This window comes from Pelodiscus sinensis, chromosome 22 (assembly GCF_052426305.1).
Source record: "Pelodiscus sinensis isolate ZL-2025 chromosome 22, ASM5242630v1, whole genome shotgun sequence".
Classification (NCBI taxonomy): Eukaryota; Metazoa; Chordata; order Testudines; family Trionychidae; genus Pelodiscus; species Pelodiscus sinensis.
Genome location: NC_143073.1, coordinates 26,476,016 through 26,500,557, shown reverse-complemented (window position 1 = coordinate 26,500,557; position 24,542 = coordinate 26,476,016). Strand labels below are relative to the sequence as shown.

Genomic DNA, 24,542 nt, shown 5'->3' with positions numbered 1-24,542 from the left:
CAGGCCTGGGTGCTAATTAGGGTGACCCTTTTTAAAGGGACAGCGCCATATTTAAGCCCTCCCAGGGGAGTCCCAATTTTTTCTTAAAAATGGATGCAGCTCCCGTCCCTCCTGCATGGTGCCGAAAGGGCTCCTGCTGGCCTCCTGGTATGACCCTGCCCCTGCCTGCCCCCCACCCGCTGCCTCAAGAAGGCGCAGCACTTGGTACCAGGAGAGGCGGGTCCATCCTGGCATCCCAGCCAGGCATGGGGGGTGCAGAACACTGGGCAGGGTGGGTTGGGTCAGGCTGATTGGCCACACTCACCCCTGTGCGAGAGAATGTGGGAAAGTGTGGGTGTGCCCTGTCCCCTTGCAAGAGAGTGTATAGGAATGAGTGTGTCCCCTGTCCCTATGTGAGAGAGTGTATAGGAATGTGTGTGCCCTTTCCCTGTGCAGGAGAGTGTGCAGGAATGTGTGCGCCCTGTCCCCGTGCGAGAGTGTGCACAGGTGTGAGCGTGTCCCCGTGCAGGAGAGTGTGCAGGAATGTGTGCGCCCTGTCCCCGTGCGAGAGTGTGCACAGGTGTGAGTGTGTCCCCGTGCAGGAGAGTGTGCAGGAATGTGTGCGCCCTGTCCCCGTGCGAGAGTGTGCACAGGTGTGAGTGTGTCCCCGTGCAGGAGAGTGTGCAGGAATGTGTGCGCCCTGTCCCCGTGCGAGTGTGCACAGGTGTGAGCGTGTCCCCTGTCATTGTGCAAACCTGGCAGCCAAGAGGGTGACTACAGGCCCCAGCTGGTAGGGTTCTGGTGAGCAGGGGCTCGGTGACCGAGCTGTGATTTGCACGTGTGCACGGTTGTGGTGAGCTGTTGGTGAGCTCGCGTGCGCACGAAGCGCGGCACCAGCGATCGCCCCGAGCCCCGGCAGAGAGGAAGGGGCCACGTGCTCCATGACGTCATGACGGCCTTAGAGGCGACTTTCCTTCTGTGCCGCCAGGGGGGGCAGCACCGGTGGCAAGGCGCATGCGCCGCGATCGAGCGGGGAACGCGGGAAAGAGGCGCGAAGGGGCCACCGGCGCGCGCCGCTTCAGGCGACGCCGGGCGCTGCGCATGCGCATAGCCTCTCGCTGCGCAGCGGCGCCTGCGCAGAGCGCTCGGAGGACCGGGCGCACACAGAGCCGGAGGCGCAGAGCGGTTCTGCTTCCGGCGGGCGGCGGAGTTTTGCTCCCGGGTCGGGGCGGCGCGGAGCGCGGCGATGCCGGAGATCGGGATCCGTCATGTGGTGTCCGCGAGCAGCGCCGACCCGGTGCGGGGCAGACCATTCCCGGGGGGGGGGCTGGGAGAGACCATTAGGGAGTGGGGGGGTCCCGGGGAGGCGGGAGGGGCATTCCCCGTGGAGCGCGGGGGAGCAGGGCGGGAGAGTCCATTCCGCGCGGGGGTGCGCGGCCCCCTGACAGTCTCCCCCCCCCCCAGACTCACTGCGCCGAGAACCTGCTCAAGGGCGACACCTACCGCAAGTGGCGGGCGGCGCAGCCCGGCGAGAAGCAGCTGTCAGTCATCCTGCAGGTGGGGGCGGGGCGCCCGGACCCCTGGGCTCTGGGGGGCGGGGAGCCCGGACCCCTGGGCTCTGGGGGGGGGGGGAGGGGCGGGGAGCCCGGACCCCTGGGCTCTGGGGGGGGGGAGGGGCGGGAGGGGGGGGGCCCGGAGGGGCGGGGAGGGGGGCGGGGAGCCCGGACCCCTGGGCTCTGGGGGGGGAGGGGCGGGGAGCCCGGACCCCTGGGCTCTGGGGGGGGGGGGGGGGCGGGGAGCCCGGACCCCTGGGCTCTGGGGGGAGCCCGGACCCCTGGGCTCTGGGGGGGGGAGGGGCGGGGAGCCCGGACCCCTGGGCTCTGGGGGGGGGAGGGGCGGGGAGCCCGGACCCCTGGGCTCTGGGGGGGGCTCGTCCCCGGCCGTGACTGTCCCCTCCCCGGCGGCAGTTCGAGAAGGAGGAGCGGATCCACAGCATCGACGTGGGCAACGAGGGCTCGGCCTTCGTGGAGGTGCTGGCCGGCAGCTCCGCCTCGCCCAGCGAGCAGGACTACGAGGTGAGAGGAGGGAGCCGCCCGTGCTGGGCTCCGGGCGCCCCCAGGCCTGGGTGGGGGGCGGGAGGGCCGAGGGTGGATCGGGTTCAGCGACCCCTGGGGGGTTGGGTCAGGTCCATCGGCCACACTCATCCGTCTGTGAAAGAATGCGGGAAAGTGTGTGTGTCCCCTGTCCCCGTGCGAGACAATGTGCAGGAATGTGTGTGTCTCCTGTCCCCGTGCGAGACAATGTGCAGGAATGTGTGTGTCTCCTGTCCCCGTGCGAGACAATGTGCAGGAATGTGTGTGTCTCCTGTCCCCGTGCGAGACAATGTGCAGGAATGTGTGTGTCTCCTGTCCCCGTGCGAGACAATGTGCAGGAATGTGTGTGTCTCCTGTCCCCGTGCGAGACAATGTGCAGGAATGTGTGTGTCCCCTGTCCCCGTGCGAGACAATGTGCAGGAATGTGTGTGTCTCCTGTCCCCGTGCGAGACAATGTGCAGGAATGTGTGTGTCTCCTGTCCCCGTGCGAGACAATGTGCAGGAATGTGTGTCCCCTGTCCCCGTGCGAGACAATGTGCAGGAATGTGTGTCCCCTGTCCCCGTGCGAGACAATGTGCAGGAATGTGTGTCCCCTGTCCCCGTGCGAGACAATGTGCAGGAATGTGTGTGTCCCCTGTCCCCGTGCGAGACAATGTGCAGGAATGTGTGTGTCTCCTGTCCCCGTGCGAGACAATGTGCAGGAATGTGTGTCCCCTGTCCCCGTGCGAGACAATGTGCAGGAATGTGTGTCCCCTGTCCCCGTGCGAGACAATGTGCAGGAACGTGTGTGTCTCCTGTCTCCGTGAAGGAGAGTGTGTAGGGATGAGTGTGCCCTGTCCCCGTGCCAGAGAGTGTGCGGGAATGTTCCCAGAGGTCTTGGTCCCTTTGGACTGGGGTGGTGACGGGATTTGGGGCGGGGGACACCGGAGGGTTAGGGAGCCTTCTCTACACCAGGGTCCCTCCTCCCCAGGTGCTGCTGGTCACCTCGTCCTTCATGTCGCCCTCGGAGAGCAAGGCCGGCACCAACCTCAACCGGGTCCGGATGTTTGGCCCAGACAAGCTGGTGAAGGCCGCGGCTGAGAAGAAATGGGACCGAGTGAAAATTGTCTGCACTCAGCCCTACACCAAGGTGGGGCCCCTCGCACGCTGGCCGGGGTGGAAGGGATTCCGCGGGGGTGAGCCAAAGGGGCAGTGCGGATCAGTGGCCATTTTCACTACACCCTGCTGAGGTGGGGCAGGGGTGACGTGCTCCAGGGACAGTCCGGACTGGGGAGTAGCTGTGTCGCTGGGACACTCGAACCCGACTGCCTCTGGGTCCAAAGAAAAATTATCAGAGAGAAACACACAAGCCAGACCTTCCTTTACCATGCTCAGTGACTGGAGAGCAAGGAGGGCTTTTCTCTTTCGCAGGCTGAATTTCCTTTCAAGCTGGGACTCTCCCCTTTGGTTCAGTCCATCCAGCGTTCACTGATAACATGAAATGGGAGAGGTGAGGTAGAAGCCCCTGGTATCCTTCTCCCCCATTGCCTCTCATCTTATGTACATGCGGCTTGAACTCTCTCTTGTATACAATGAACATTTCTTATTCACGCATTTCCCCTGTTGGAGACTGGCTGCCAAAGCACGTAATGCCTGGTGGGGTATTGAGCTGGTCTCTGTCTACCCAGGAGGTAGTCTGGGGGTATTCCCCACAGTAATTTCAGAGTAGAAGGTTATAGCTTTATACACAGAGTTGTTCCACATTTTAACAGGACAATGATGTTCTGCAGATTATGAGTTTTCACATGATACTTCCCGAGGCAGACTTTGTACCAAATGTATGATAACAGTGTGAAAGTGGACACAGTGGGTAAGTGGAGGAAGGATGAGGTCTAGTGGTTAGACCGGGGACAGGGGCTGTGAGCCAGGACTTCTGGATTCTCTCTCCAACTCTGCCAGTGAGTCACTTTCTTTCTGGCTGATCTCCTGTAGACCTTGGCATATGGGCTGTCCTTCGTGAAGTTCCACTCGCCGCCCGAAAACAACGAAACCCCATCAAAATCTGCCTCTCCGGTGAGTAGAGCTTTCCTGTGCCCCTCGTCCCTGACCCGCAGCCTGATAACCCGGCCTACCTCTCCCTACAGAAGGTGACCAAACTGGGCCAGTTTAAGGTAAAGGACGAGGATGGCAGCTCTGCCTCGTTGAGACCTGGGGCCCTGTTCTTCAGCCGAGCTAGCAAACCGCTGCTCACGCCGCCAAAAGGTACCGGAAACTTCTGGAGGGGGAGGGGGAGGGGGTGTGGGCGTTAGACTGGGAGTTGGGAGCCAGGACTCCTGGGGTCTCTCCCGGGCTCATGGAGGGCAGTGGGGGCTAGTGGTGAGAGCTGGGTGTGCTGCCCGCCCGCCTAGTTTACCCGGAGGTGCCGGTTTCCAGGGGCTGTCCCCTGCCCTGGGGTGGCTCTGGTGAGCTCCGCGTGCTGCTGCTGAGCCTCGTGGCCGTGACGTCTCTTCTCTGCTCCCATGCAGCCTCTCCCACAGAGGACCCGTCCCCCAGCTACGCCGTGGCCACCCTCCAGGCCAGCACGCCCCACGCCGCCTCCCCATCCCCACCCGCCGTGGGGAAACCCACCGCCAGGACCTCCCCCAGCTGTGCTGCAGCCTCCCCCAAGGTATGGCGCCTGTGGGGCCGGCCCTCCCTTGCAATGGCAGGGGCTGCGGAGCCGGGGGGCAGGGCAGAGCCTCGCGGAACGGCTTCAAATTGTCACTGCAGAGTGAGTGACACCAGGCGCTGGCCTGCTCGCCTTGCCCCGGGCTCCCGGGCCCCGTGCGGGAGCGGAGATGTGCACCGTGCTGCGCAGTCTGGCAGAGTAAGCGTTCGCCCTGGGAACCGGGGGCTGCAGGAGATTCCCTGTCCGGGGCCATTTCTCAGTGCTGGCAGGTGGCTGCATGTCGGGGTCGGGCAGGGGAGCCCTGTCGATGTCCCTGTGCCCCGCCCCAGAGGTGGCTGCATGTCGGGGCCGGGCAGGGGAGCCCTGTCGATGTCCCTGTGCCCCGCCCCAGAGGTGGCTGCATGTCGGGGTCGGGCAGGGGAGCCCTGTCGATGTCCCTGTGCCCCGCCCCAGAGGTGGCTGCATGTCGGGGCTGGTCAGGGGAGCCCTGTCGACGGTCCCTGTGCCCCGCCCCAGAGGTGGCTGCATGTCGGGGTCGGGCAGGGGAGCCCTGTCGATGTCCCTGTGCCCCGCCCCAGAGGTGGCTGCATGTCGGGGCCGGGCAGGGGAGCCCTGTCGACGGTCCCTGTGCCCCGCCCCGGAGGTGGCTGCATGTCGGGGCCGGTCAGGGGAACCCTGTCGATGTCCCTGTGCCCCGCCCCAGAGGTGGCTGCATGTCGGGGCTGGTCAGGGGAGCCCTGTCGACGGCCCTGTGCCCCGCCCCAGAGGTGGCTGCACGTCGGGGCCGGGCAGGGGAGCCCTGTCGACGGTCCCTGTGCCCCGCCCCAGAGGTGGCTGCATGTCGGGGCTGGTCAGGGGAGCCCTGTCGACGGTCCCTGTGCCCCGCCCCAGAGGTGGCTGCATGTCGGGGCCGGGCAGGGGAGCCCTGTCGACAGCCCTGTGCCCCACCCCAGAGGTGGCTCCACGTAGGAATCCCGTGCGGTTTGGGCCAGTGACTGACCTCTTGTCCCTGACCCATTTGCTTCCTCCTCAGGACCCTGCTCCCACCAAGAGGAAGTTTGAGTTCAGCAAGGAGAACGCAGCCCCTGCTCGGAAACCGGACCCCAAGGCCTCTCATCCCGCCCAGCCGACCCCCAAGAAGCCCAAAGGTGAGAGGGGGCTGGGTGCCAGGGCTCTGTGGTTCTGCCCTTGGCTCTGGGAGGGGAGCGGGGGCTAGTGGTTAGAGCGGCAGGGCTGGGCGCCAGGGCTCTGTGGATCTGCCCTTGGCTCTGGGAGGGGAGCGGGGGCTAGTGGTTAGAGCGGCAGGGCTGGGCGCCAGGGCTCTGTGGTTCTGCCCTTGGCTCTGGGAGGGGAGCGGGGGCTAGTGGTTGGAGCGGGAGGCTCGGTGCCGGGGCTCTGTGGTTCTGCCCTTGGCTCTGGGAGGGGAGCGGGGGCTAGTGGTTAGAGCGGTGGGGCTGGGCGCCAGGGCTCTTTGGATCTGCCCTTGGCTCTGGGAGGGGAGCGGGGGCTAGTGGTTAGAGCGGCAGGGCTGGGCGCCAGGGCTCTGTGGATCTGCCCTTGGCTCTGGGAGGGGAGCGGGGGCTAGTGGTTGGAGCGGCAGGGCTCGGTGTCCCAGGCTGTCTCTGCCTTGGGGGCCGTGGGAGGCCGGGTGGGGGGTGAGACGTGGGGCAGAGGGCTCTGTCGCTCCTTTGGCTGGGCGTTGGGGTTGGCTCACGACGGTTCCCCCCATCCTCCTGCCAGCCCCTGCGCCGGCTCCCCCCTCCGGGCCGCCCCCCCGCAAGCCGCCTGCCTCCAAGAAGCAGCCGAAGGCGGAGGGGGCGGCGGGGGATTTTCATCACCTCCTGCAGGGGACGGTCTTCGTGCTGAGCGGCTTCCAGAACCCCTTCCGCTCCCAGCTGCGGGACAAGGCGCTGGAGATGGGCGCCAAGTACCGGCCCGACTGGACCCCCGACTGCACCCACCTCATGTAGGTACCGGCCCCTCCCCCGCCAGGCCCCCCGACTGCACCCACCTCGTGTCGGTACCGGCCCAGCCGGCCCCTCTGGACCCAGGTACCGACCTTCCCATCGGCTGCCCTGCTGCGTGTGCCCTGCCCCCTGCCCCCTGGGGTAGCTGCCAGGAGTTGGGCCCCCAGCCCAGACCCTGCACACGAGGTGGCACCACCTCACCCTGCAGATTCAGGGCAGTGGGTGCATCAGCGATCCCGACGGAGCCGCAGTGACCGACCCTGCGCCCCTGACCCCAGCCGTGGGGCGCCCCCTAGCGCAGCCCCACCTCCCCCGTGCCCCAGAGCCTTTTCTCCCCCAGTGTCTCTGGGGCCGTGCTGTGGCCCTTCCTCGCCCTCTGGGGGGTCCTGGGCCCCTCCCTGCGGAGCCGGGTCTCCTGCAGGAGTAACCCCAGGGGCACCCTCCCAGCGGTGTGCTGTGCAAAGAACCCAGGAGTCCTGGCTCCCCGCCCCCAGAGCTGTGGGGGGGTCTCTCCCCAGCCTCTCTGATCTCCGTCTGCTTCCCCCCCAGCTGCGCCTTCGCCAACACCCCCAAGTACAGCCAGGTGAAGGGGCGCGGGGGCACCATCGTGCGCAAGGAGTGGGTGCTGGACTGCCACCGGACCCGCCGGCGCCTGCCCTGCAAGCGGTGAGGGGGCCCCGCCAGCGGGCTGGGAATGGGCGATGGCTGAAGCGGGGGGACTCCGGGGGCCGGGGAGCGGCGCCAGGCCCGGGGGTAACCCAAGGGTGTCCCTGGGCAGGTACCTGATGGACGGGCCGCCCGCCTCGGCCAGCGAGGAGGAGAGTGAGGAGGAGTCGCCCACGCAGCCCCGCGAGACCCCCTCCCCCCAACAGGTAGGGGGCCTGGCTCGGGATGGGGGGGGGAGGGAAATCTAGTGGTTAGAGCAGGGGGCCTGCGACCTCGGACTCCTGGGTGCTCCCTGGATCTGGGATGGGGGGGTTGGGTCTAGCTCCCCAAACCCTGCCCCTGTTGACCCCGGCACCGACCCCCCCTCCACGGCCCTTTGTCTTGCAGAGAGCCGGGCAGCCCAGCTCCAACCACCAGGCCCCGCTGCCTGCCAGGGCCCAGCCGCAGGGCGAGTCCTCGGGGGAGGAGACGGAGCCCGGCACCTCCTGGGCCAACGCCAGCACCTCGCGGGCCCGGGGGGAGAGCTCCCCGGCCTCCATGGATAGTGGGGAGCCCACAGGTAGGAGGAGGACCCGGGAGTCCTGCCCCCCCCCCCCACCCTGGCGTATCCCACAATGCCGTGCGGCGGCAGGGACTGACATGCTGCTGTTCCCCAGGGGCGAGAGGCAGCGGGGAGGGCGACTCCGGTGACACGGACGACGAGCTGAGGAGGTGGGTACCGCAGCCGGCGCTGGCAGGGGCGGGGCTCCTGGGTTCTCCGCCCGCCTCGGGGAGTGGGGTGTGACGACATGGGGGTCGTATTCGTTCTGCTGCCCTCTAGGACCCCCGGGAGCGTGCCTCAGTTTCCCCAGGCGCTGCGCCAGTAGCGAGCTGGGGATTTCGGTGCGATAGCCTCCCCCACGTAGGTCTGGGGCGGGCAGCTGGGTTGTGGGTTGGTCTGGCTGGCTTGGGGGGCAGGCCCTTGGCTCTGGGCCCCTCTCCCCCGGCTGGGCTGCCCTGGCTGCTGGTCCCTGTGCTGACCACTGTGTGCCACGCTGGGAACCGAGAACCCTCCTGCTCTCCCTGCCGGCTGTGGGCGGGGGCAGGGCTCCGGGGCTCCCCACCTCTGGGGGACGAGGGGTCAGAGCTAGGAGCCAGCACTGCTGGGTTCTGTCCCGGCTCGGGGAGGGCGTGGGATGCAGGGGTTGGAGGGGAGCCCCAAGGGAGGGTGTCGCCCCCCGATCCCCAGCTGACCCACGCTCCCTGCTGCAGGGTGGAGGAGGAGCACCGCAAGAAGCAGCAGGCAGGTCGGGAGGTGGCATCGGACCCCGACGACGACCCCTACGGTGGCTCCACAGACGAGAACACGGATGTGGAAGTGGAGCCGGATCTGCCCATCCCGGAGCTGCCTGGTGCGTGGGCCGGGACAGGCTTTTCCCCTGGCGGGGAGAGGTGCCTAGCCTCTGTTCACAGTGCCTGAGCAGAACACAGGGAGGCGTTGAAATCATGTGGCAGTGAGTTCCACCGGGGAACACCGTTTGAATCCAGCGGGGAGACGCCCAAGCGGTTTTCCGGCTCTTTGCCTCAACCCTTCCCTTTGCTCCTTCTTCCCAGATTTCTTCGTGGGCAAACGCTTCTTCCTGTACGGCGAGTTCCCCGCCGCGGAGCGACGCCTCCTGCATCGTTACATCACGGCGTTCAACGGGTGAGAGGCGGGGTGGGGCCTCGGGCCGTCACAGCGGCCGCTCCCTCCACCCAGACGTGGATATGGGAACCCGGTTTCAGTTCTGCTGGGTGGGGGGTCAGATTCTTCCCCCGTCGCTGTCCTAGGCGTGATCTGACACTGGCAGGCTGTTAAAACGCCTCCCCATCCCACCCCAGAGGCAGCTGCATCCTTCAGCCTGGGGAAGTGCTTTTCTAATTGATGGGCGGATGGGAGTCTGGGGCGGGGGTAGCAGGAGCTGCAGGTCAGGGGTGAGGGGCCGGGGGGGAGCCGGGGGCCTCTGGCCGGGGGGAGCGGGTCTCACGCTGCCGTCTCCGCACAGGGAGGTGGAGGGCTACATGAACGAGCGGGTGAACTACGTCGTCACGGCCCAGGAGTGGGACGACGCCTTTGAGGAGGTGAGCGGCTGCGGCTGTGGTGCTGCTAGGGGCAAGGGCCGAGTAGCGCCCCCTCCTGGATGAGGTCCACGTGTCCTCCCTGGTGTGGGCAGGGGACACGGGGCTTGTCACCTGTTTATGCAATTTGGGTGTTTTTAATTCAGGGTTTGGAGTCTTTGAAGCCAGGACTATGGGAGGGGAGTTGGGTCTAGGGGTTAAAGCGGGGAATGGGGAGCCAGAATTGCTGGGTTCTGCCCCAGCTCTGAGAGCGGAGCGGGGTCTAGTGGTTAGAGCGGCAAGGGGCAGGGCTGCTGGGTTCTGCCCCGGCTCTGAGAGCGGAGCGGGGTCTAGTGGTTAGAGCGGCGGGGGGCAGGGCTGCTGGGTTCTGCCCCAGCTCTGAGAGCGGAGCGGGGTCTAGTGGTTAGAGCGGCAAGGGGCAGGGCTGCTGGGTTCTGCCCCGGCTCTGGGAGGGGAGCAGGGTCTAGTGGTTAGAGCGGCGGGGGGCAGGGCTGCTGGGTTCTGCCCCGGCTCTGGGAGGGGAGCGGGGTCTAGTGGTTAGAGCGGCGGGGGGCAGGGCTGCTGGGTTCTGCCCCGGCTCTGGGAGGGGAGCGGGGTCTAGTGGTTAGAGCGGCGGGGGGCAGGGCTGCTGGGTTCGGCCCCGGCTCTGGGAGGGGAGCGGGGTCTACTGGTTAGAGCGGCGGGGGCCAGGGCTGCTGGGTTCGGCCCCGGCTCTGGGAGGGGAGCGGGGTCTAGTGGTTAGAGTGGCGGGGGCCAGGGCTGCTGGGTTCGGCCCCGGCTCTGGGAGGGGAGCGGGGTCTAGTGGTTAGAGCGGCGGGGGCCAGGGCTGCTGGGTTCGGCCCCGGCTCTGGGAGGGGAGCGGGGTCTAGTGGTTAGAGCGGCGGGGGGCAGGGCTGCTGGGTTCTGCCCCAGCTCTGGGAGGGGAGCGGGGTCTAGTGGTTAGAGCGGCGGGGGGCAGGGCTGCTGGGTTCTGCCCCGGCTCTGGGAGGGGAGCGGGGTCTAGTGGTTAGAGCGGTGGGGGCCAGGGCTGCTGGGTTCTGCCCCGGCTCTGGGAGGGGAGCGGGGTCTAGTGGTTAGAGCGGTGGGGGCCAGGGCTGCTGGGTTCTGCCCCGGCTCTGGGAGGGGAGCGGGGTCTAGTGGTTAGAGCGGTGGGGGCCAGGGCTGCTGGATTCGGCCCCAGCTCTGGGAGGACAGTGGGGGGCCGGGACTGCTGGGTTCTGCCGTGGCTCTGGCTGCCCTGGGGGTGCTGCGCTCACCGCCCGGCCCTCGTCCCTGCAGGCTCTGACTGCCAACGCCAACCTCTCCTTCGTCCGCCCCCGCTGGATCCACGCGTGCAGCGAGCGCCAGCGGCTCGTCCCACACCAGCCGTACGTGGTGGTGCCCCGCGCATAGCCTGGTGCTCGGAGACCCCGCCCGCCAGCGGCACAGCCGGGGGCTCCCGGGACGACACGCCTGGCAGGGGTGGCTCCCGGCCTCGCCTGAGCCTCCTCTTCTCGTCAGCTTCCAGGGGGTGGATGCAGGGGCTGTCCTGGAGCAGCCCCCCAGCCTCCCTCATCACCCCCCCCGGTCAGCGCTGTCGGCTTAATCCCGGATTGACTCTGCTGCCGACGCCCCAAAGGGCTTTGAACCCGGCTTCTTCCGTTCCCTTGGACTGCGAGCACGTCCTTCGGGCCGGCGGCTTCTCGCCCCACCAGGAGGGGAGCCCGAGGAACCCCCCCCCCCCCATTCCCACCCTGGCCATGGGGCCCCCCTGCACTGTGAACTTCCACCCGGCCACAGATGTGTGGGGAGGGGGTAAAATCAGTTACAGGCTGGGGGGAGTGGTTAGGGTGTCTGTATGTGGTCAGTTTCAGTCCCACTTCCTGGTCAGTTTCACAGGTTGGAGTGTGTGTGTGGTTTCCCTCCCATCACTTCTCCTGCCATCCCTGTCCCCGTGGGGGGGCTGTTTGTATTTGTGGGTTGGGGGTGAGGCTCTTTTTTTACACAATTTTTTGTGAGTGAAATAAACAACTTTCCAGTGCAGCTCGGCTTAACCCCCCCTTTAGCACAGGGCTGCGGCTGCTCTCCCCATCAGGCTGCTGATCCTGGGCCCCCTGCTTCTCGCCGCTGCTGGGGCATGGCTTTGTCCATGTGGGGCAGGGGGTCGGGGTGTTCTGCCCCAGGGGGTTGTGTTGAAAGGGGCCCACAGCCCCTCAGAAGGAGCTGTGCTGCCAAGCTCCCTGCCCTGGGCAGAGCACGTGTGCCCGGATCTTGCCGTTCTTCGGAGGGCTGCCCTCCCCTTTCCAGTAGCAGGTTGGGGCCGTCAGCGTATTGAGGGGCTGCAGGGTGGGAGTGAGGGGCATTGGCATAGCTTGGGGGGCAGCCCAGGGCTGGGATAACAGGCCTGCAGGTCAGAAGTGGGGGGCAGGTCCGGAGTGACTTTTGAATTAAAATCTCTCAGCCCCCCCAGTCAAATGGACTTTTAACTCCATGGGTTAATTTCCCATCACTGAAAAGTTGGGCCCTCCGCTACATTGCTTTCACCTGCTCCGAATTTCTATCCAGTGAATTATCCCCCTCCAGGATCATTCACTCCGTCGTTCCGCATTTTCTCTCCCTTCCCGTCACAATCTGGGCCAAGTTATCTTTCACTTTTTCTAACTGGCCACAGAACTTTCCCCGTTCACGGTTTATCTTTGTTGTTTCTGTTAGTTCGTCTCTGCTGCATTCGTTCATCTGGTTCATTTTGCTTAACCCACCAAGCACCTACCTATTTTTACCCAGCCTGCTTTCACCAGGCTATAACCGTTGACCAACTACCATCCAGGAGCCACAACTAGGTTCTACAGTCAGGAGAATGCATAGCACTAATTAACACTCACTCGTGAGCGGTAACTAGTGGTGAATGTGTAATTAGGATTGACAATTTGCGTTTATCTAATTTTTGACAGCTCATAACACTTACTGGTTGCAGTATTCCCTGGCGCGGGAAGGGGCGGGCTGTAATCATTGACCGGGTGTGAGCATTCCCTTGTACAAAGCAAATCCAGCTCCGCTCCATTCCCCAAGCAGCATTGGCTTCCCTTTGCCCATCTGGGCATTTCAGTTATCGGCAGGTATGCGTGTGTGTATGAGAAATGGACATTCACTGATCAAAACCGACTCCTTCCAAGGAACACGGCTCATTGCAGTTCGTTACGTGCGCAATCCGTGCGCGACAACAGAGCATTAATAATTAACAGCCGAGCAGCAATTGATCGCTTTGGCAAAGGCGAACAGCCAGTGGCCAGCCTGACGCCGGCGCCCCAGCAGGAAAGGGGGAGCTCAGTGAGGCTCAGAGCCAGAGCACGGCAAGAGGAGGGAGAAGCGTGAGCCGTGGTCGGAGGCCGGCTCCTGGCGACAAGTCAGAACTGCAGGGCAGTAATCAGGCCTGCACAGGTAGGGCTGCGAATGCAGGGGCAGAGCAGCGGATCTCGCCGGGATCGGAAAGAAAAGGGGAGTCTAGGGGTGCTGGGGCCTGGAGGGAACGAATTCGGGGAAGGGTGGGGGCACCAGTTCTAGAGGCGAGGAGGGGATCTTGGCCTGGCCGGGCAGTGCAGATGGGAAATGGTGCCCCCATGAGCCGTGGAGGCTGACCCGGGCTGGATGGGCCTACGCGGGCTGGGGCCTGGCCCACGAGAGGGTCTGATGGGCAGCGGGGCGAGGAAAAGCTCCCAGAGGGACAGGCGAGGAGACCGGCCAATAGCAGCGAGACCAGACTCAGGCAAGTGACAAATGGGTCATTTCTCTGCCATAGGAAGTGGCGGGGGGGGGGGGGGGGGGTATTTTGTCCTCTACTGTTAGAACTGACACGGCTGCTGTTTACCAGGTGCAGCCTCTAATTCCTAGTAACTAATTATTATAATCCACTGTCCAATCTCATTTAAAATATTACTCAGTTCATCACTTACACTGCACCGTTGGTTAACATTATAAATTAGAGCTTGTGCAGCAAACACCCTTCCTGGCCCAGACTAGGCCCTGCTGTGCCAGGCGCTGCCCCGATCCTGACAAAGATCAGGGCCCATCGGGGGGGGGGGGGGGGGGGGCACTGCTTCCACCCCACCCAAACTGCCCAGACCCACATTACTGCCTGGCCCTGCAATTAAGTATTGTGTTCAACCACCACCAGCTGCAGCACTGGCATCCTAGTCCCAGCCCATCCACACACTCTGGCCGTCGGGTCTCGCGCTGGCGTCACCTCCGGGCCATGCACCTGTTAGTCAGCCCGGCCGGCCTCTCCCCAGCAAGGGCTGCACTTCTGTCCGCTGGTGGGATCTGGGCGAGTGGAACCGGGCTGGGCTTCTCACCGGGCAGATACCCAGGGGGGAGTGAGCAGAAAGCCCAGAGAGCTACGGCTGCTTCCCCCTGCTGGGGCTTTGGCCCCACCGCCCCCAGCCAAAATACAAACGGGCCCAAACCAACCGATGTTTAATAGTCCCTCTGCCCCCCATAAGCCCCATGTCTCCCACCATCACCCACATCCATCCTCTGTCTGACCCCATCCCCCTACCTGCATCCATCCCCTACCCCATCCTCATCCCCCTACCCCCATATCTGTCCCCCACCCACAACCCCACCCATCCCCCTGCACCTGCATCCATCCCCTACCCCATCCTCATCCCCCTACCCCCATATCCATCCCCCACCCACAACCCCACCCATCCCCCTGCACCCATCCCCTACCCCATCCTCATCCCCCTACCCCCATATCCGTCCCCCACCCACAACCCCACCCATCCCCCTGCACCTGCATCCATCCCCTACCCCATCCTCATCCCCCTACCCCCATATCCATCCTCCACCCACAACCCCACCCATCCCCCTGCACCTGCATCCATCCCCTACCCCATCCTCATCCCCCTACCCCCATATCCGTCCCCCACCCACAACCCCACCCATCCCCCTGCACCCATCCCCTACCCCCATCCTCATCCCCCTACACCCATATCCGTCCCCCACCCACAACCCCACCCATCCCCCTGCACCTGCATCCATCCCCTACCCCATCCTCATCCCCCTACCCCCATATCCGTCCTCCACCCACAACCCCACCCATCCCCCTGCACCTGCATCCATCCCCTACCCCATCCTCATCCCCCTACCCCCATATCCATCCCCCACCCACATCCCCACCCATCCCCCTGCACCCATCCCCTACCCCCATCCTCATCCCCCTACCCCCATATCCGTCCCCCACCCACAACCCCACCCATCCCCCTGCACCTGTATCCATCCCCTACCCCCATCCTCATCCCCCTACCCCCATATCCGTCCTCCACCCACAACCCCACCCATCCCCCTGCACCTGCATCCATCCCCTACCCCATCCTCATCCCCCTACCCCCATATCCGTCCCCCACCCACAACCCCACCCATCCCCCTGCACCTGCATCCATCCCCTACCCCCATCCTCATCCCCCTACCCCCATATCCGTCCCCCACCCACAACCCCACCCATCCCCCTGCACCTGCATCCATCCCCTACCCCCATCCTCATCCCCCTACCCCCATATCCGTCCCCCACCCACAACCCCACCCATCCCCCTGCACCTGCATCCATCCCCTACCGAAATCCCCCCCCCCCCCCCCGCTCCCCGAAGAGGTGGCTGAGCCCGGTTTGCAAGCGGGGAGGTTGCCCCTTAGCCCAGGCGCTCCGGGTTCGGTTCCCGGCGGCAGGGGAGTCTGGACTCCTGGGTTCCAGCCCTGCCCCTGCTCTAACCACCAGACCCCACTGCCCTCCCCGAGCTGGGGGGAGCCCAGGGCCCTGCAGAGCAGGGGGAGGGGATGATGCAAGAGGCCCCGAGGGGGGGCAAATCCCAGCGCGAAGGGGGTAAATAGCGCGGGGGGGGGGCAGAGTCCATGGGGGAATCCCCAGAGCAGGGGCGGACGCAACAGAATCCACCACGGCGGGAGGACGGGCCAGTGGCAAGGAGCGAGCCTGGACTGTACCAAGTGCCCGCGCAGGGGTGTGTCAAGGCTTCCCCCTCATTCGTCCATCTGGTTTCTCTCACCAGGTCCGGCTGCTGTCGATGGCGAGGCGCGAGGGACAAAATTCACAGTGCAAACGCGCTGTGGCTGTTCTATCTGTGCGGTGTCCCCCCCCCCTCGCCCCGCAGTGGCTCTTCCAGGTTTGGTCTCCCCCTCCAGTCACACGGGGTTGATTTGTTGTCGCAGGGCCTCTCAGGAGTTTGCAGCAGGAGAGCTTGTAGATTATCCGGGCATCCTAGTTTGTTTATTGTAGGGTCTCCTGTGAGCTCCGGGCCTGCCTAGGCTGGTGTTTACTGTAGGGTCTCTCGGGGTGCTGGGGCTGTACACACTGGCTTGTTTACGACAGGGCAAGGAGGCACTGTAGTGTGTTCACTAGGGACTCCTGTGAGCACTGGTGCTGCAGCGACATGCTTGTTTATTGTAGGGTCTCTCATTTGCACTGGGACCACAGGCAGTTTGGCGGTTCTCTCCAAGAGGGCTGGGGCTACGCTCGCTCGCTTGTTTACTGTAGGGTCTCTGGGGATCTCGGCCTGGGGTTATTGCAGTGGGGTTGCCTAGGAACTCAGCATGCTGGGTTTGCCCTGAGCCCCGCCCCGACGCTCCTGGGTTTATTGTTGCAGGCTCTCCCTGAACTCAGTGGGGCAGGTTCCACATTTGACTATTTTCTGTAGAGCGTAGAATGGATGGAGCAGATAAATACAGACAATGCTCTGTAACAACTGGGGTGGGGGCGGGGGGGAGAAGGCTTGAGCTCTAACCGCTAGATCCCGCTGCCCTCCCAGAGCTGGGGATAGGCCTGGCCCCAGCTCTGACCCAGCACAGCTGCTACTCGGCCACTCTGCAAGCCCCTCAGTTGCTTCCTGAAAAGCAAAACCCCACAGGATGGGCAGCAGGGGGGCAATTAGGTGAAACCCTAGAGATCTGGCCGGTGGCTGGAGAGCCCCCTGGCTGGACCGTGACCAGGGCTGCTTAGAGGGCAGGGGGACTCTCCTGGGGGTCAGCATGGCCCAGAGATGGCAGGGGAACGAGAATTCTGCCTGTGGCGGCTGTCACTGCCCAAAACAGCGTTCAGTGCTATTACACTGCAAGGACAAAGGGGGGGGGGGCGGTTTAGACTGGTTGGGAGCCGGGACTCTAAGAGGGGAGTGAGGTCTAGCAGTTAGAGCAGGAGGCTGGGACCCAGGAATCCCAGGTTCTACTCCTGTCCCTCCCCCGTGCCCCATGGCATCAGTTTCTGGGTGGTCAGTCCCCCCTTCCCTGCTACAGTGACCCCGACAGCCCAGCAGGAGTTTCTGCCTCTTCACACCCAGCCGCCCCAGCTCTGTTATTGTCACTGCACGTTCCCAGCCTGCTCCCTGGGGCCAAGAATCATCCCGCCGGGAGCCGGCCCAGGCCTGGTAACCACAGCGCTGCTGGGAAGGAGTGAGGGTGTCACACCCCTGGGCCTGGCCCCAGCCCATCCCTAGAGAACCCAGGGGTCCTGGCTCCCAGCCCCTTGCTCTGACCACTAGGCCCTCCTCCCTGAGCTGGGGAGAGAACCCGGGCGTCCTGGCTCCCAGCCTGCCATGCCCAGAGCTGTGACTTGTGCCCTGGGACCCAAAGTCCATAGGGCCCAGGTTATAAACAATGACGTCACCCCCTTAGCCTCTTGCATCTGGCCCAGGCGCTGAGCAGCTGGGGGGGGGGGGGGGGGCTGTTCCAAGGGAAAGGTGGCAGCTGAAGGGTTAATCTCAGCTGCTCCTTGGGCAAAGGGCAGAGGCCAGCCACACAAGAATAATCCCCCGCTGCTGACACAGCCAGGGACCGAACCCAGGAGTCCTGCCCCTCCCCACCCCCAGAGGTTCTAACCACTAGACCCCACTCTCCTCCTAGAGCTGGGGCCCGAACCCCGGACTCCTGGCTCCAACCACTAGGTGATGCTGCCTCCCCTAGAGCTGTGGTATTTGTGGGGTTAATAGGACAAACAGGAAATGAAACTTCCAGCCCCGGAGCCGTCCTGCAGAATGGACCAATCAGGGTAGGGTGTGTGGGGGAATGCGACCTTCATTTGCATATTTAAAGGGGGCTCGCTGAGTAGCTGTGGGCCCAGTGTTGTGTCTCCTATCCTAAGGGGAGACCTCTGTAGTGTGCGACTTTCCAAAGAGGCGGCCTGCGAGTGTGTCTGGCTCTCGCGGCACCGTGTGTGTGTGTGTACACGTACGTGTAACCCGTTGTGGGACAGAGGGGACCTTGGGATGGGGTGTTAATTGTGTCCCCGCGTGTGTGTCGGGGCTGCTGCCTGTGTCTGTGTGCGCTGTATTCCAGGGAGTGTGTGTCGGAACCCTGTGTGTACCCCCGTGGCTCGGTGCTGTGCACACCCGCGTGTCACTCTTCCCGTGTGTGTGTGTATCTGTGTGTGTGTGTGTGTGTGTGTATCTCTGTGATCTTTCCCTACGGTGTGTGTGTGTGTATCTGTGTGTGAGGTCTTTCCCTACAGCGTGTGTGTGTGTGTATCTGTGATCTTTCCCTACAGTGTGTGTATCTCTGTGATCTTTCCCTACAGTGTGTGTGTATCTGTGTGTGTGTGTGTGTATCTCTGTGATCTTTCCCTACGGTGTGTGTGTGTATCTGTGTGTGTGTGTATCTGTGTGTGTGTATCTGTGTGTGTGTGTGTGTATCTCTGTGATCTTTCCCTACGGTGTGTGTGTGTATCTGTGTGTGTGTGTGTATCTGTGTGGGTGTGTTACTCGGGGGTGTGCCGGGGGTGTCTGTTTCCACGGTCCGAGCCCCCCCCCCCCCCCCCCAAGGTGCAGCTGGCCCCTTACGGGCTCCCGATCCCGGCCCCGCCCCCTTCCGTCCGCCCCGCCGCCCGTCCCTGGCATTTAAAGGGCCCGAGCCCGCGGCGGGTACCAGCGCAGCGCCCGCTCCCGGCCATGTGGCTGTCCCGGAGCGGCCCGGTAGCGGCCGCCGCCCGCCGCGCCCTGCCCCTGAGACCCTACTGCACCCGCCGCGCCCAGCGCCAGGGGCTGCTCTTCCGCCAGGTGAGACCCGCCGGCCCGGGACGCCTGGGAGGGGAGTAGGGCTAATGGTTAGAGCAGGGGGGCTGGGACCAAGGGGGGCTGGGTTCTCTCCCCAGCTCTGGGACGGGGGGGCGGGGCTGGGAGCCAAGACGCCTGGGTCCCTTGTCCGGCTCTGGGAGGGGAGTAGGGGCTAGTGGTTAGAGCAGGGGGGCTGGGAGACAGGATGCCTGGGTTCCCTGCCCGGCTCTGGCAGGGGAGTAGGGGCTAGTAGTTATAGTGGGGGCAGGGTGACAGGATGCCTGGGTTCCCTGCCCGGCTCTGGCAGGGGAGTAGGGGCTAGTGGTTAGAGTGGGGGCAGGGCGACAGGATGCCTGGGTTCCCTGCCCGGCTCTGGCAGGGGAGTAGGGGCTAGTGGTTAGAGCAGGGGGGCTGGGAGACAGGATGCCTGGGTTCCCTGCCCGGCTCTAGCAGGGGAGTAGGGGCTAGTGGTTAGAGCAGGGGGGCTGGGAGACAGGATGCCTGGGTTCCCTGCCTGGCTCTGGCAGGGGGGTAGGGGCTAGTGGTTAGAGGGGGCGGAGCTTGGGAGTCATGCTGCTTGGGTCCTTGCCTGGCTCTGGGAGGGAAGGGGGCTAGTGGTTAGAGCAGGGGGGGCGGGGATACAGGATGCCTGGGTCCCTGCCTGGCTCAGGGAGGGGAGTGGGGTCTGGTGGTTAGAGCTGGGAGCCAGGCCTCCAAGGTTCTCCCTCCAGCAGGAAGTCCTGGCAGGCAGGCGCGCCCAGGCCGGGTTATGGCTGGCGTGAGCTGATCATTACCCCGGGAGGGGCTGTAACTCCCCCTGGCTGCCTGCTGGGTCCCTATCAGCCCTTTCCCATCCCATCCCACCCACCAGGCACGGGGGGCGGGCGGGCAGGAGGCGTTGCCAGTCACCTGGCTCCTTTGGCATGCAGCCGGCTCAGCAGCTTGCACGCAGACCCTGGCAGGGCGCCCGGCACGGCGGGTGGGGACGGAGGAGCAGCAGGATGAGCTGAGCGAATGGATTGCTCCAGCGCTGGTGGCCTGGCGCCCAGCCTGCTCTAACCACTAGCCCCCACTCCCCTGGCGCTGCTAACTGCATCTCCCTCCCAGCTCTTTGAGCCCGAGAGCTGCACCTACACCTACCTGCTGGCCGACCTGAAGAGCAAGGAGGCCGTTCTGATCGACCCCGTGCTGGAGACGGCCAAGCGGGATGCGGGGCTGGTGCAGGAGCTGGGCCTCAACTTGCTGTTCGCAGGTGAGAGCCGCCCTGGGCCGGGGAACGGGTGCAGGGCCTTTCCCCTCCAGGGGGCGCCAGCCCCGATGCAGCCCCGGGGGGCACTGGCAGGCTCAGGGGGGCCGGGCCAGGTTCCCGTCACTCAGTCCCTGGTTGTGTCCCCGCAGCCAACACGCACTGCCACGCCGACCACATCACGGGCACCGGGCTGCTGAAGAAGATGCTGCCGGGCTGCCGCAGCGTCATCGCCAAGGACAGCGGCGCCTCGGCCGACATCCACATCCAGGAGGGCCACGCCCTGGAATTCGGGGCCTTCGTAAGTCACCTGGGCGCCCCGACTGCTGGGTTCCCTGCCGCTCTGGGAGGAGAGTGGGGTCTAGTGGTTAGAGCAGGAGGGCTGGGCGCCCCGACTGCTGGGTTCCCTGCCGCTCTGGGAGGAGAGTGGGGTCTAGTGGTTAGAGCAGGAGGGCTGGGCGCCCCGACTGCTGGGTTCCCTGCCGCTCTGGGAGGAGAGTGGGGTCTAGTGGTTAGAGCAGGAGGGCTGGGCGCCCCGACTGCTGGGTTCCCTGCTGCTCTGGGAGAGGAGTGGGGGGGTCTAGTGGTTAGAGCAGGAGGGCTGGGCGCCCCAACTCCTGGGTTCCCTGCCGCTCTGGGGGGGACGTGGGGTCTAGTGGTTAGAGCCCGGTGCTAGGAGGCAGCACTCCTGGGTCCCATGGAGGGTCATGTCGCTGTCCCCCCGTCTGCAGGCCCTAGAAGCCCGAGCCACGCCCGGACACACGGACGGCTGCCTGACCTACGTGCTGAATGACAGGACCATGGCCTTCACCGGGGACGCACTGCTGATCCGGGGCTGCGGCCGCACGGACTTCCAGCAGGGTGCGGCGAGCTGGGGGGCTGGGCGGAGGGGGGGTGTTGCCAGAGGGAGGGGATCTCGGGGGTGGGGTGAATGGTAACATGGGGGGAGGATGGTGGTTGCCACGGCAATGGGGGATATTTCCAGGTCATGTTCAGCCTTTCCCATGGGGATGGGGGTTATCTCTAGGGTGTGATTGGCAGTTGCCATGGTGACGGAGGGGGTCTCTGGCTCTACCATAGTGATGAGGAACACGGGGGCTGGTTGCCATGGCGCTGGCAGGGTGTGTGGGGCTCGGGCAGGGGGTGCTATGGGGCGTGCCGGGGGCTCGGGGTGTGCGAGTCCCCCAGCCCACGGTAACCAGCCCCCCCCGTCTGGCCCCAGGCTCCCCGGAGACCCTGTACCGCTCCGTGCACGAGAAAATCTTCACGCTGCCTGGAGACTGTCTGATCTACCCCGCCCACGACTACACGGGTGAGGCGGCGCGGGGGGCTGGGGCGGGAGTCAGCGGGGCGGCGGCCCTGGGGCCCTAGGGGGCGCTGTGGCGGGGGGGCTGGGGCAGGAGTCAGCGGGGCGGCCGGTGCTGGCCCTGGGGCCCTAGGGGGCGCTGTGGCGGGGGGGCTGGGGCAGGAGTCAGCGGGGCGGCCGGTGCTGGCCCTGGGGCCCTAGGGGGCGCTGTGGCGGGGGGGCTGGGGCAGGAGTCAGCGGGGCGGCGGCGCTGGCCCTGGGGCCCTAGGGGGCGCTGTGGCGGGGGGTGGGGCCGCAGGGCGCGGGCTCCCCCTGCTGGTGCGGAGTCTCACCTGCCCCGCTGCCCCCTGCAGGCCAGACGGTGTCCACGGTGGAGGAAGAGCGGACCCTGAACCCCCGCCTGACCCAGAGCCTCGAGGCCTTCGTCCAGCTGATGAACAACCTGAATCTGCCGAAACCCCAGCAGATTGGTGAGGCTGGGAGGGGAGTGGGGCCTAGTGGTCAGAGCAGGGTGGGGTGGCTGGGAGCCAGGACTCCTGGGTTCTCTGCCCAGGCTACAGGCGAGGCCGGTGCCCCTCCTTGCTCTGCCTAACGTGTCTCCGTTTTTTCCATCCGCAGACTTTGCCGTCCCGGCGAATCTCAAGTGCGGGATACAGGATGTCGTGACTTAGCCCCGCCCCTCGTGCTAAGCTCCACCCACGCGTCATAAGACACGCCCCCTCATTGACCCTTGTGTGGGTGGCCGGTCCTTTGGCCTGGCTTCTCCCTGGCTCTCCCGCTGGTCCCTGCCGGGGTCTCCTGCTGTGTGGCCCTGGCACAAGGGCAAATCCCTTAACTGGGGGTTAAGCTCCCAGAGTTGGAAATCATTCCCACGGGGATCCCCCCCACTCTGGCTTCGGGGACTCTGCACCTTCCTCTGCACTAGCTGGGGGCAGCGGGCTGGCCTCCCCTGAGAGCAGCCCCCTATAGCTGGAGTGGGGCTAGCAGCAAGGAGCCCTGGCCTCCGGGGGGGGGTTTGTCCAAGAGGCCTCAGCCCCCCATACTGTGCTGGACTAAGTGGGGGAGGGGGCTCCCCCTTCCCATGCCCTGGCTGGCTTTCCCCTGCACGCTGCAAGGTTCCCGGCACTGGCTGTTGGCACGGGCGGGTCTCCCCCTCTCTGCTGTGGGGGTCGGCGGGGCCTCTGGACCTGGAGCTGGGCGGGGGACTCCCCGGGGGCCCTGTCTGGGAACGGGGCTCAGTGTGGGGGTGGGGGTTGGGAGCGACCCGTGCTGCTGCCAAGAATAAAGGTGTTGGACCCTCCCTGGCGAGTTTGTGGTGGGAAGCTGGGCCGATGAGCCGGGATGGAGGGAAGGGGGGGGCCTGAGTTGGGGGGGCTGAAGGACCCTGGGGGCCAAGCTGGGGGGCAGGCAAGGGTGGAGAGAGTGTTACTGCAGTTGGACACTAGAGAGCACTGCTGCCTCAGTTTCCCCAGCCTGGTTCCTGGGTCTGCTCTTCGCCGGGGGGCCCAGATCCCCTGAGCCCGCCACCCCGAACAGCAGCAGGAACCTGCATGGGGCCTGGCCCACTGGGGCAACAAGAGGGGAGGAGACTTGATGTCCAGCCCTGCCCCTCCTGGAGAGCTGAACTGACCCCCCCAAGGCCTACTAGTTCTTCCCTCTTTCTCCCTCCCCCCCCCGTGAGCCCTGACCACAGCACCCCCCCACACACTAAAGAAGGGACCCCCCCTTGGTCTGTCCCTTGTCCACCCTCACGCCTGGAAACCACCCCAGAGACAGGTGCAAGGCTGGGGGAGGGGAATCTTTCTGCCCCCTGAACTCCATGGAGCTCGGCTAGAACTCGCCCTTGGGACACGGACCAGCAGGGGGAGCCCTCGCCCTGCTCCCGCCCACGTGGGACGCTGCCCCTTTAAGGCTGCAGCCCTGGAAGGAAGGATGGAATTGTGGGAGATGGAGTCCCAGGGGTTGATGGGTGCTGTAGGCTGGCCCACAAGGCATGCTGGGAAGGGGGCAGGGCTATAAAAGGGCTCCCTTGGCCATTGCCAAGTGGAGGTTGTGGCTGGTTGTAGGGTCCTGTGTCCCTCTGGGAGGCAGCCCCATGTGTCCTCCCTGCAGGGGGCTGGGAGATGCAGCTGGGGGCCAGGGGGCACTTTGCCCCTAGATCCTCCCCCCCTGGATCTGGGGTTCTTGGGCTCCTGCTGTCAGGTCCCTTCACTGTGCTTGGGCTGCGGGAGGCAGGAAGGGGTCAGTGGGGGTGTGAGGTGGGAGCAGAGGCCCCCCCCCAGTGGGTCTGCGGGAGGCTGCTGGGGCTGGGAGGCAGGGGGGGGGAGGTGGTAGTGAATGTGTGAGGAGCAGCGGAGGGGGAGAGTCCCTGTGGTGGGGGAGGGGAGCTGCCCTCCAAGAAGCAGGGACACCCCCCTTTGCTCTGCCTCTCCCCAGCCCTGGGGTGCCCGGGAAGCGCCCCGCCTGCAGCGAGGAGCCAGGGGGCTGCCTGCCCCTCTCTGCCGCGGGGGCTCACTCTGGGCTCGCCGACCGGCCTTGGCACGCGGTTGCCAGCGCTGCGGAGAGCGGCGCGAGGGGGCGGGCCACTGTGACAAATCAAATTCGGGGCTTTTGTGGGGCTGTGGCGCCGGATCGGCCCCCGGGGGAGGGAGCGTGGCACCGTCTCGCCGGGCAGCCTACGCTGCAGGTGCTCCCAGACCTGGATCTCAAAGCTGTGAACCCAGGTTAAGGAGTGAAACCGGCCCAACCTTTCCTGGGGAAACTGAGTCAAGCGCCTCACTCTGTGCTACAGGGAGGGAAACTGAGGCACGAAGCAGGCACATCTGTGGAGGACAGCTGGGAGTGAGACCCAAGAGTCCTGGCTCCTAGGCCCCCCTGCTCTGACCACTAGACCCCCCCTGTCCTCTCCCAGAACTGGGGCTGGCCTGCAGGAGTCCTGGTTTCCAGCCCCTGCCCTCACCCACTAGAGTCCCCAAAGCTGGGGAGAGAACCTGGGAGTCGCGGCTCCCAGCCACCCTGGTGTCTAACCACAAAACTCCCCTCCCAACGCAGACCGAGGTTTCCCCTGCGCTCGCCCCTGAGCTGCGAAATTCAGGGTGGGGCTGATACTGCACTTCCCACCCACCTGCCCCACGTTTCTCCAGCTCCCGGCCCAGCAGGCCCCATAGGAGGTGGAGCAGATGCTGGCTGCCCCATAGCAGTTGAGTGGGGGAGGGGGGACATGCCAGAGGTGGCCCCATGCCGCAGAAGAGGGCCCCGGGGACGTGGGCAGGGACGGGGCGCGGCCCAGGGCACGTTCAGCGCTCGCCCCCGGTACCTGCGTGCTGGGCGAGGAAGCAGGACGTGCTGGAGATCTGTGCTCATCATCCCGCTTGTGCAACCTGGTGCCTCACGATGACTTGCCAGATGAAGTCACGCGGCCGCGGGGCAGGTGCCAAAGGGCCCGGTTTAGGCAGGGAGAAAGGGGCGCGGGGGGGCGCCTGCTCTGAGGCTGAGGTGGGCATAGGAGCCGGCCT

At 65.3% G+C, this 24,542-nt stretch overlaps 3 protein-coding genes across 4 annotated transcripts; all 3 read left to right on the top strand.

The window, feature by feature from the left end:
• Positions 1–1,111: 1,111 nt before the first annotated feature.
• XRCC1 (X-ray repair cross complementing 1) lies at positions 1,112–11,528 on the top strand. 2 transcript variants are annotated; one of them, XM_089772319.1, is made up of 17 exons: positions 1,117–1,276; positions 1,444–1,536; positions 1,947–2,054; positions 3,043–3,201; positions 4,044–4,124; positions 4,196–4,313; positions 4,577–4,719; positions 5,753–5,867; positions 6,460–6,685; positions 7,236–7,352; positions 7,465–7,558; positions 7,740–7,911; positions 8,009–8,063; positions 8,604–8,743; positions 8,946–9,036; positions 9,377–9,452; positions 10,728–11,528. In XM_089772319.1, the coding sequence occupies exons 1-17, from the start codon at positions 1,226–1,228 to the stop codon at positions 10,839–10,841; spliced, it is 1,953 nt and encodes a 650-aa protein (XP_089628445.1). In that variant the 5' UTR covers positions 1,117–1,225; the 3' UTR covers positions 10,842–11,528. The 2 variants fall into 2 exon arrangements, with proteins under 2 accessions (XP_089628446.1, XP_089628445.1); XM_089772320.1 differs by lacking the exons at positions 9,377–9,452; positions 10,728–11,528 and having other exon boundaries at positions 1,112–1,276; positions 8,604–8,845.
• Positions 11,529–13,213: 1,685 nt separating this feature from the next.
• On the top strand, positions 13,214–19,585 carry LOC149521895 (uncharacterized). The gene is made up of 2 exons (XM_089772327.1): positions 13,214–15,598; positions 19,405–19,585. The coding sequence occupies exon 1, from the start codon at positions 13,929–13,931 to the stop codon at positions 15,078–15,080; it is 1,152 nt and encodes a 383-aa protein (XP_089628453.1). The 5' UTR covers positions 13,214–13,928; the 3' UTR covers positions 15,081–15,598; positions 19,405–19,585.
• Positions 18,223–22,327, top strand: LOC149521894 (persulfide dioxygenase ETHE1, mitochondrial-like). Its single transcript, XM_089772329.1, has 7 exons — positions 18,223–18,478; positions 19,583–19,727; positions 19,874–20,022; positions 20,453–20,582; positions 20,944–21,033; positions 21,381–21,497; positions 21,646–22,327. Exons 1-7 carry the CDS (start codon positions 18,371–18,373, stop codon positions 21,696–21,698), a joined length of 792 nt encoding a protein of 263 aa, XP_089628455.1. The 5' UTR covers positions 18,223–18,370; the 3' UTR covers positions 21,699–22,327.
• Positions 22,328–24,542: the final 2,215 nt, after the last annotated feature.

Bases quoted from the DNA above. Each gene is read 5' to 3' on its own strand.
- LOC149521895 (XM_089772327.1), top strand. From the start codon at position 13,929: ATGTCTCCCACCATCACCCACATCCATCCTCTGTCTGACCCCATCCCC.
- XRCC1 (XM_089772319.1), top strand. From the start codon at position 1,226: ATGCCGGAGATCGGGATCCGTCATGTGGTGTCCGCGAGCAGCGCCGAC. The intron at 1,537-1,946 runs GTGGGGGCGGGG...CCCCGGCGGCAG, and splicing joins AGCTGTCAGTCATCCTGCAG to TTCGAGAAGGAGGAGCGGAT. The intron at 9,453-10,727 runs GTGAGCGGCTGC...TCGTCCCTGCAG, and splicing joins GGGACGACGCCTTTGAGGAG to GCTCTGACTGCCAACGCCAA.
- LOC149521894 (XM_089772329.1), top strand. From the start codon at position 18,371: ATGTGGCTGTCCCGGAGCGGCCCGGTAGCGGCCGCCGCCCGCCGCGCC. The intron at 18,479-19,582 runs GTGAGACCCGCC...TCTCCCTCCCAG, and splicing joins AGGGGCTGCTCTTCCGCCAG to CTCTTTGAGCCCGAGAGCTG. The intron at 20,023-20,452 runs GTAAGTCACCTG...CCCCGTCTGCAG, and splicing joins CCCTGGAATTCGGGGCCTTC to GCCCTAGAAGCCCGAGCCAC.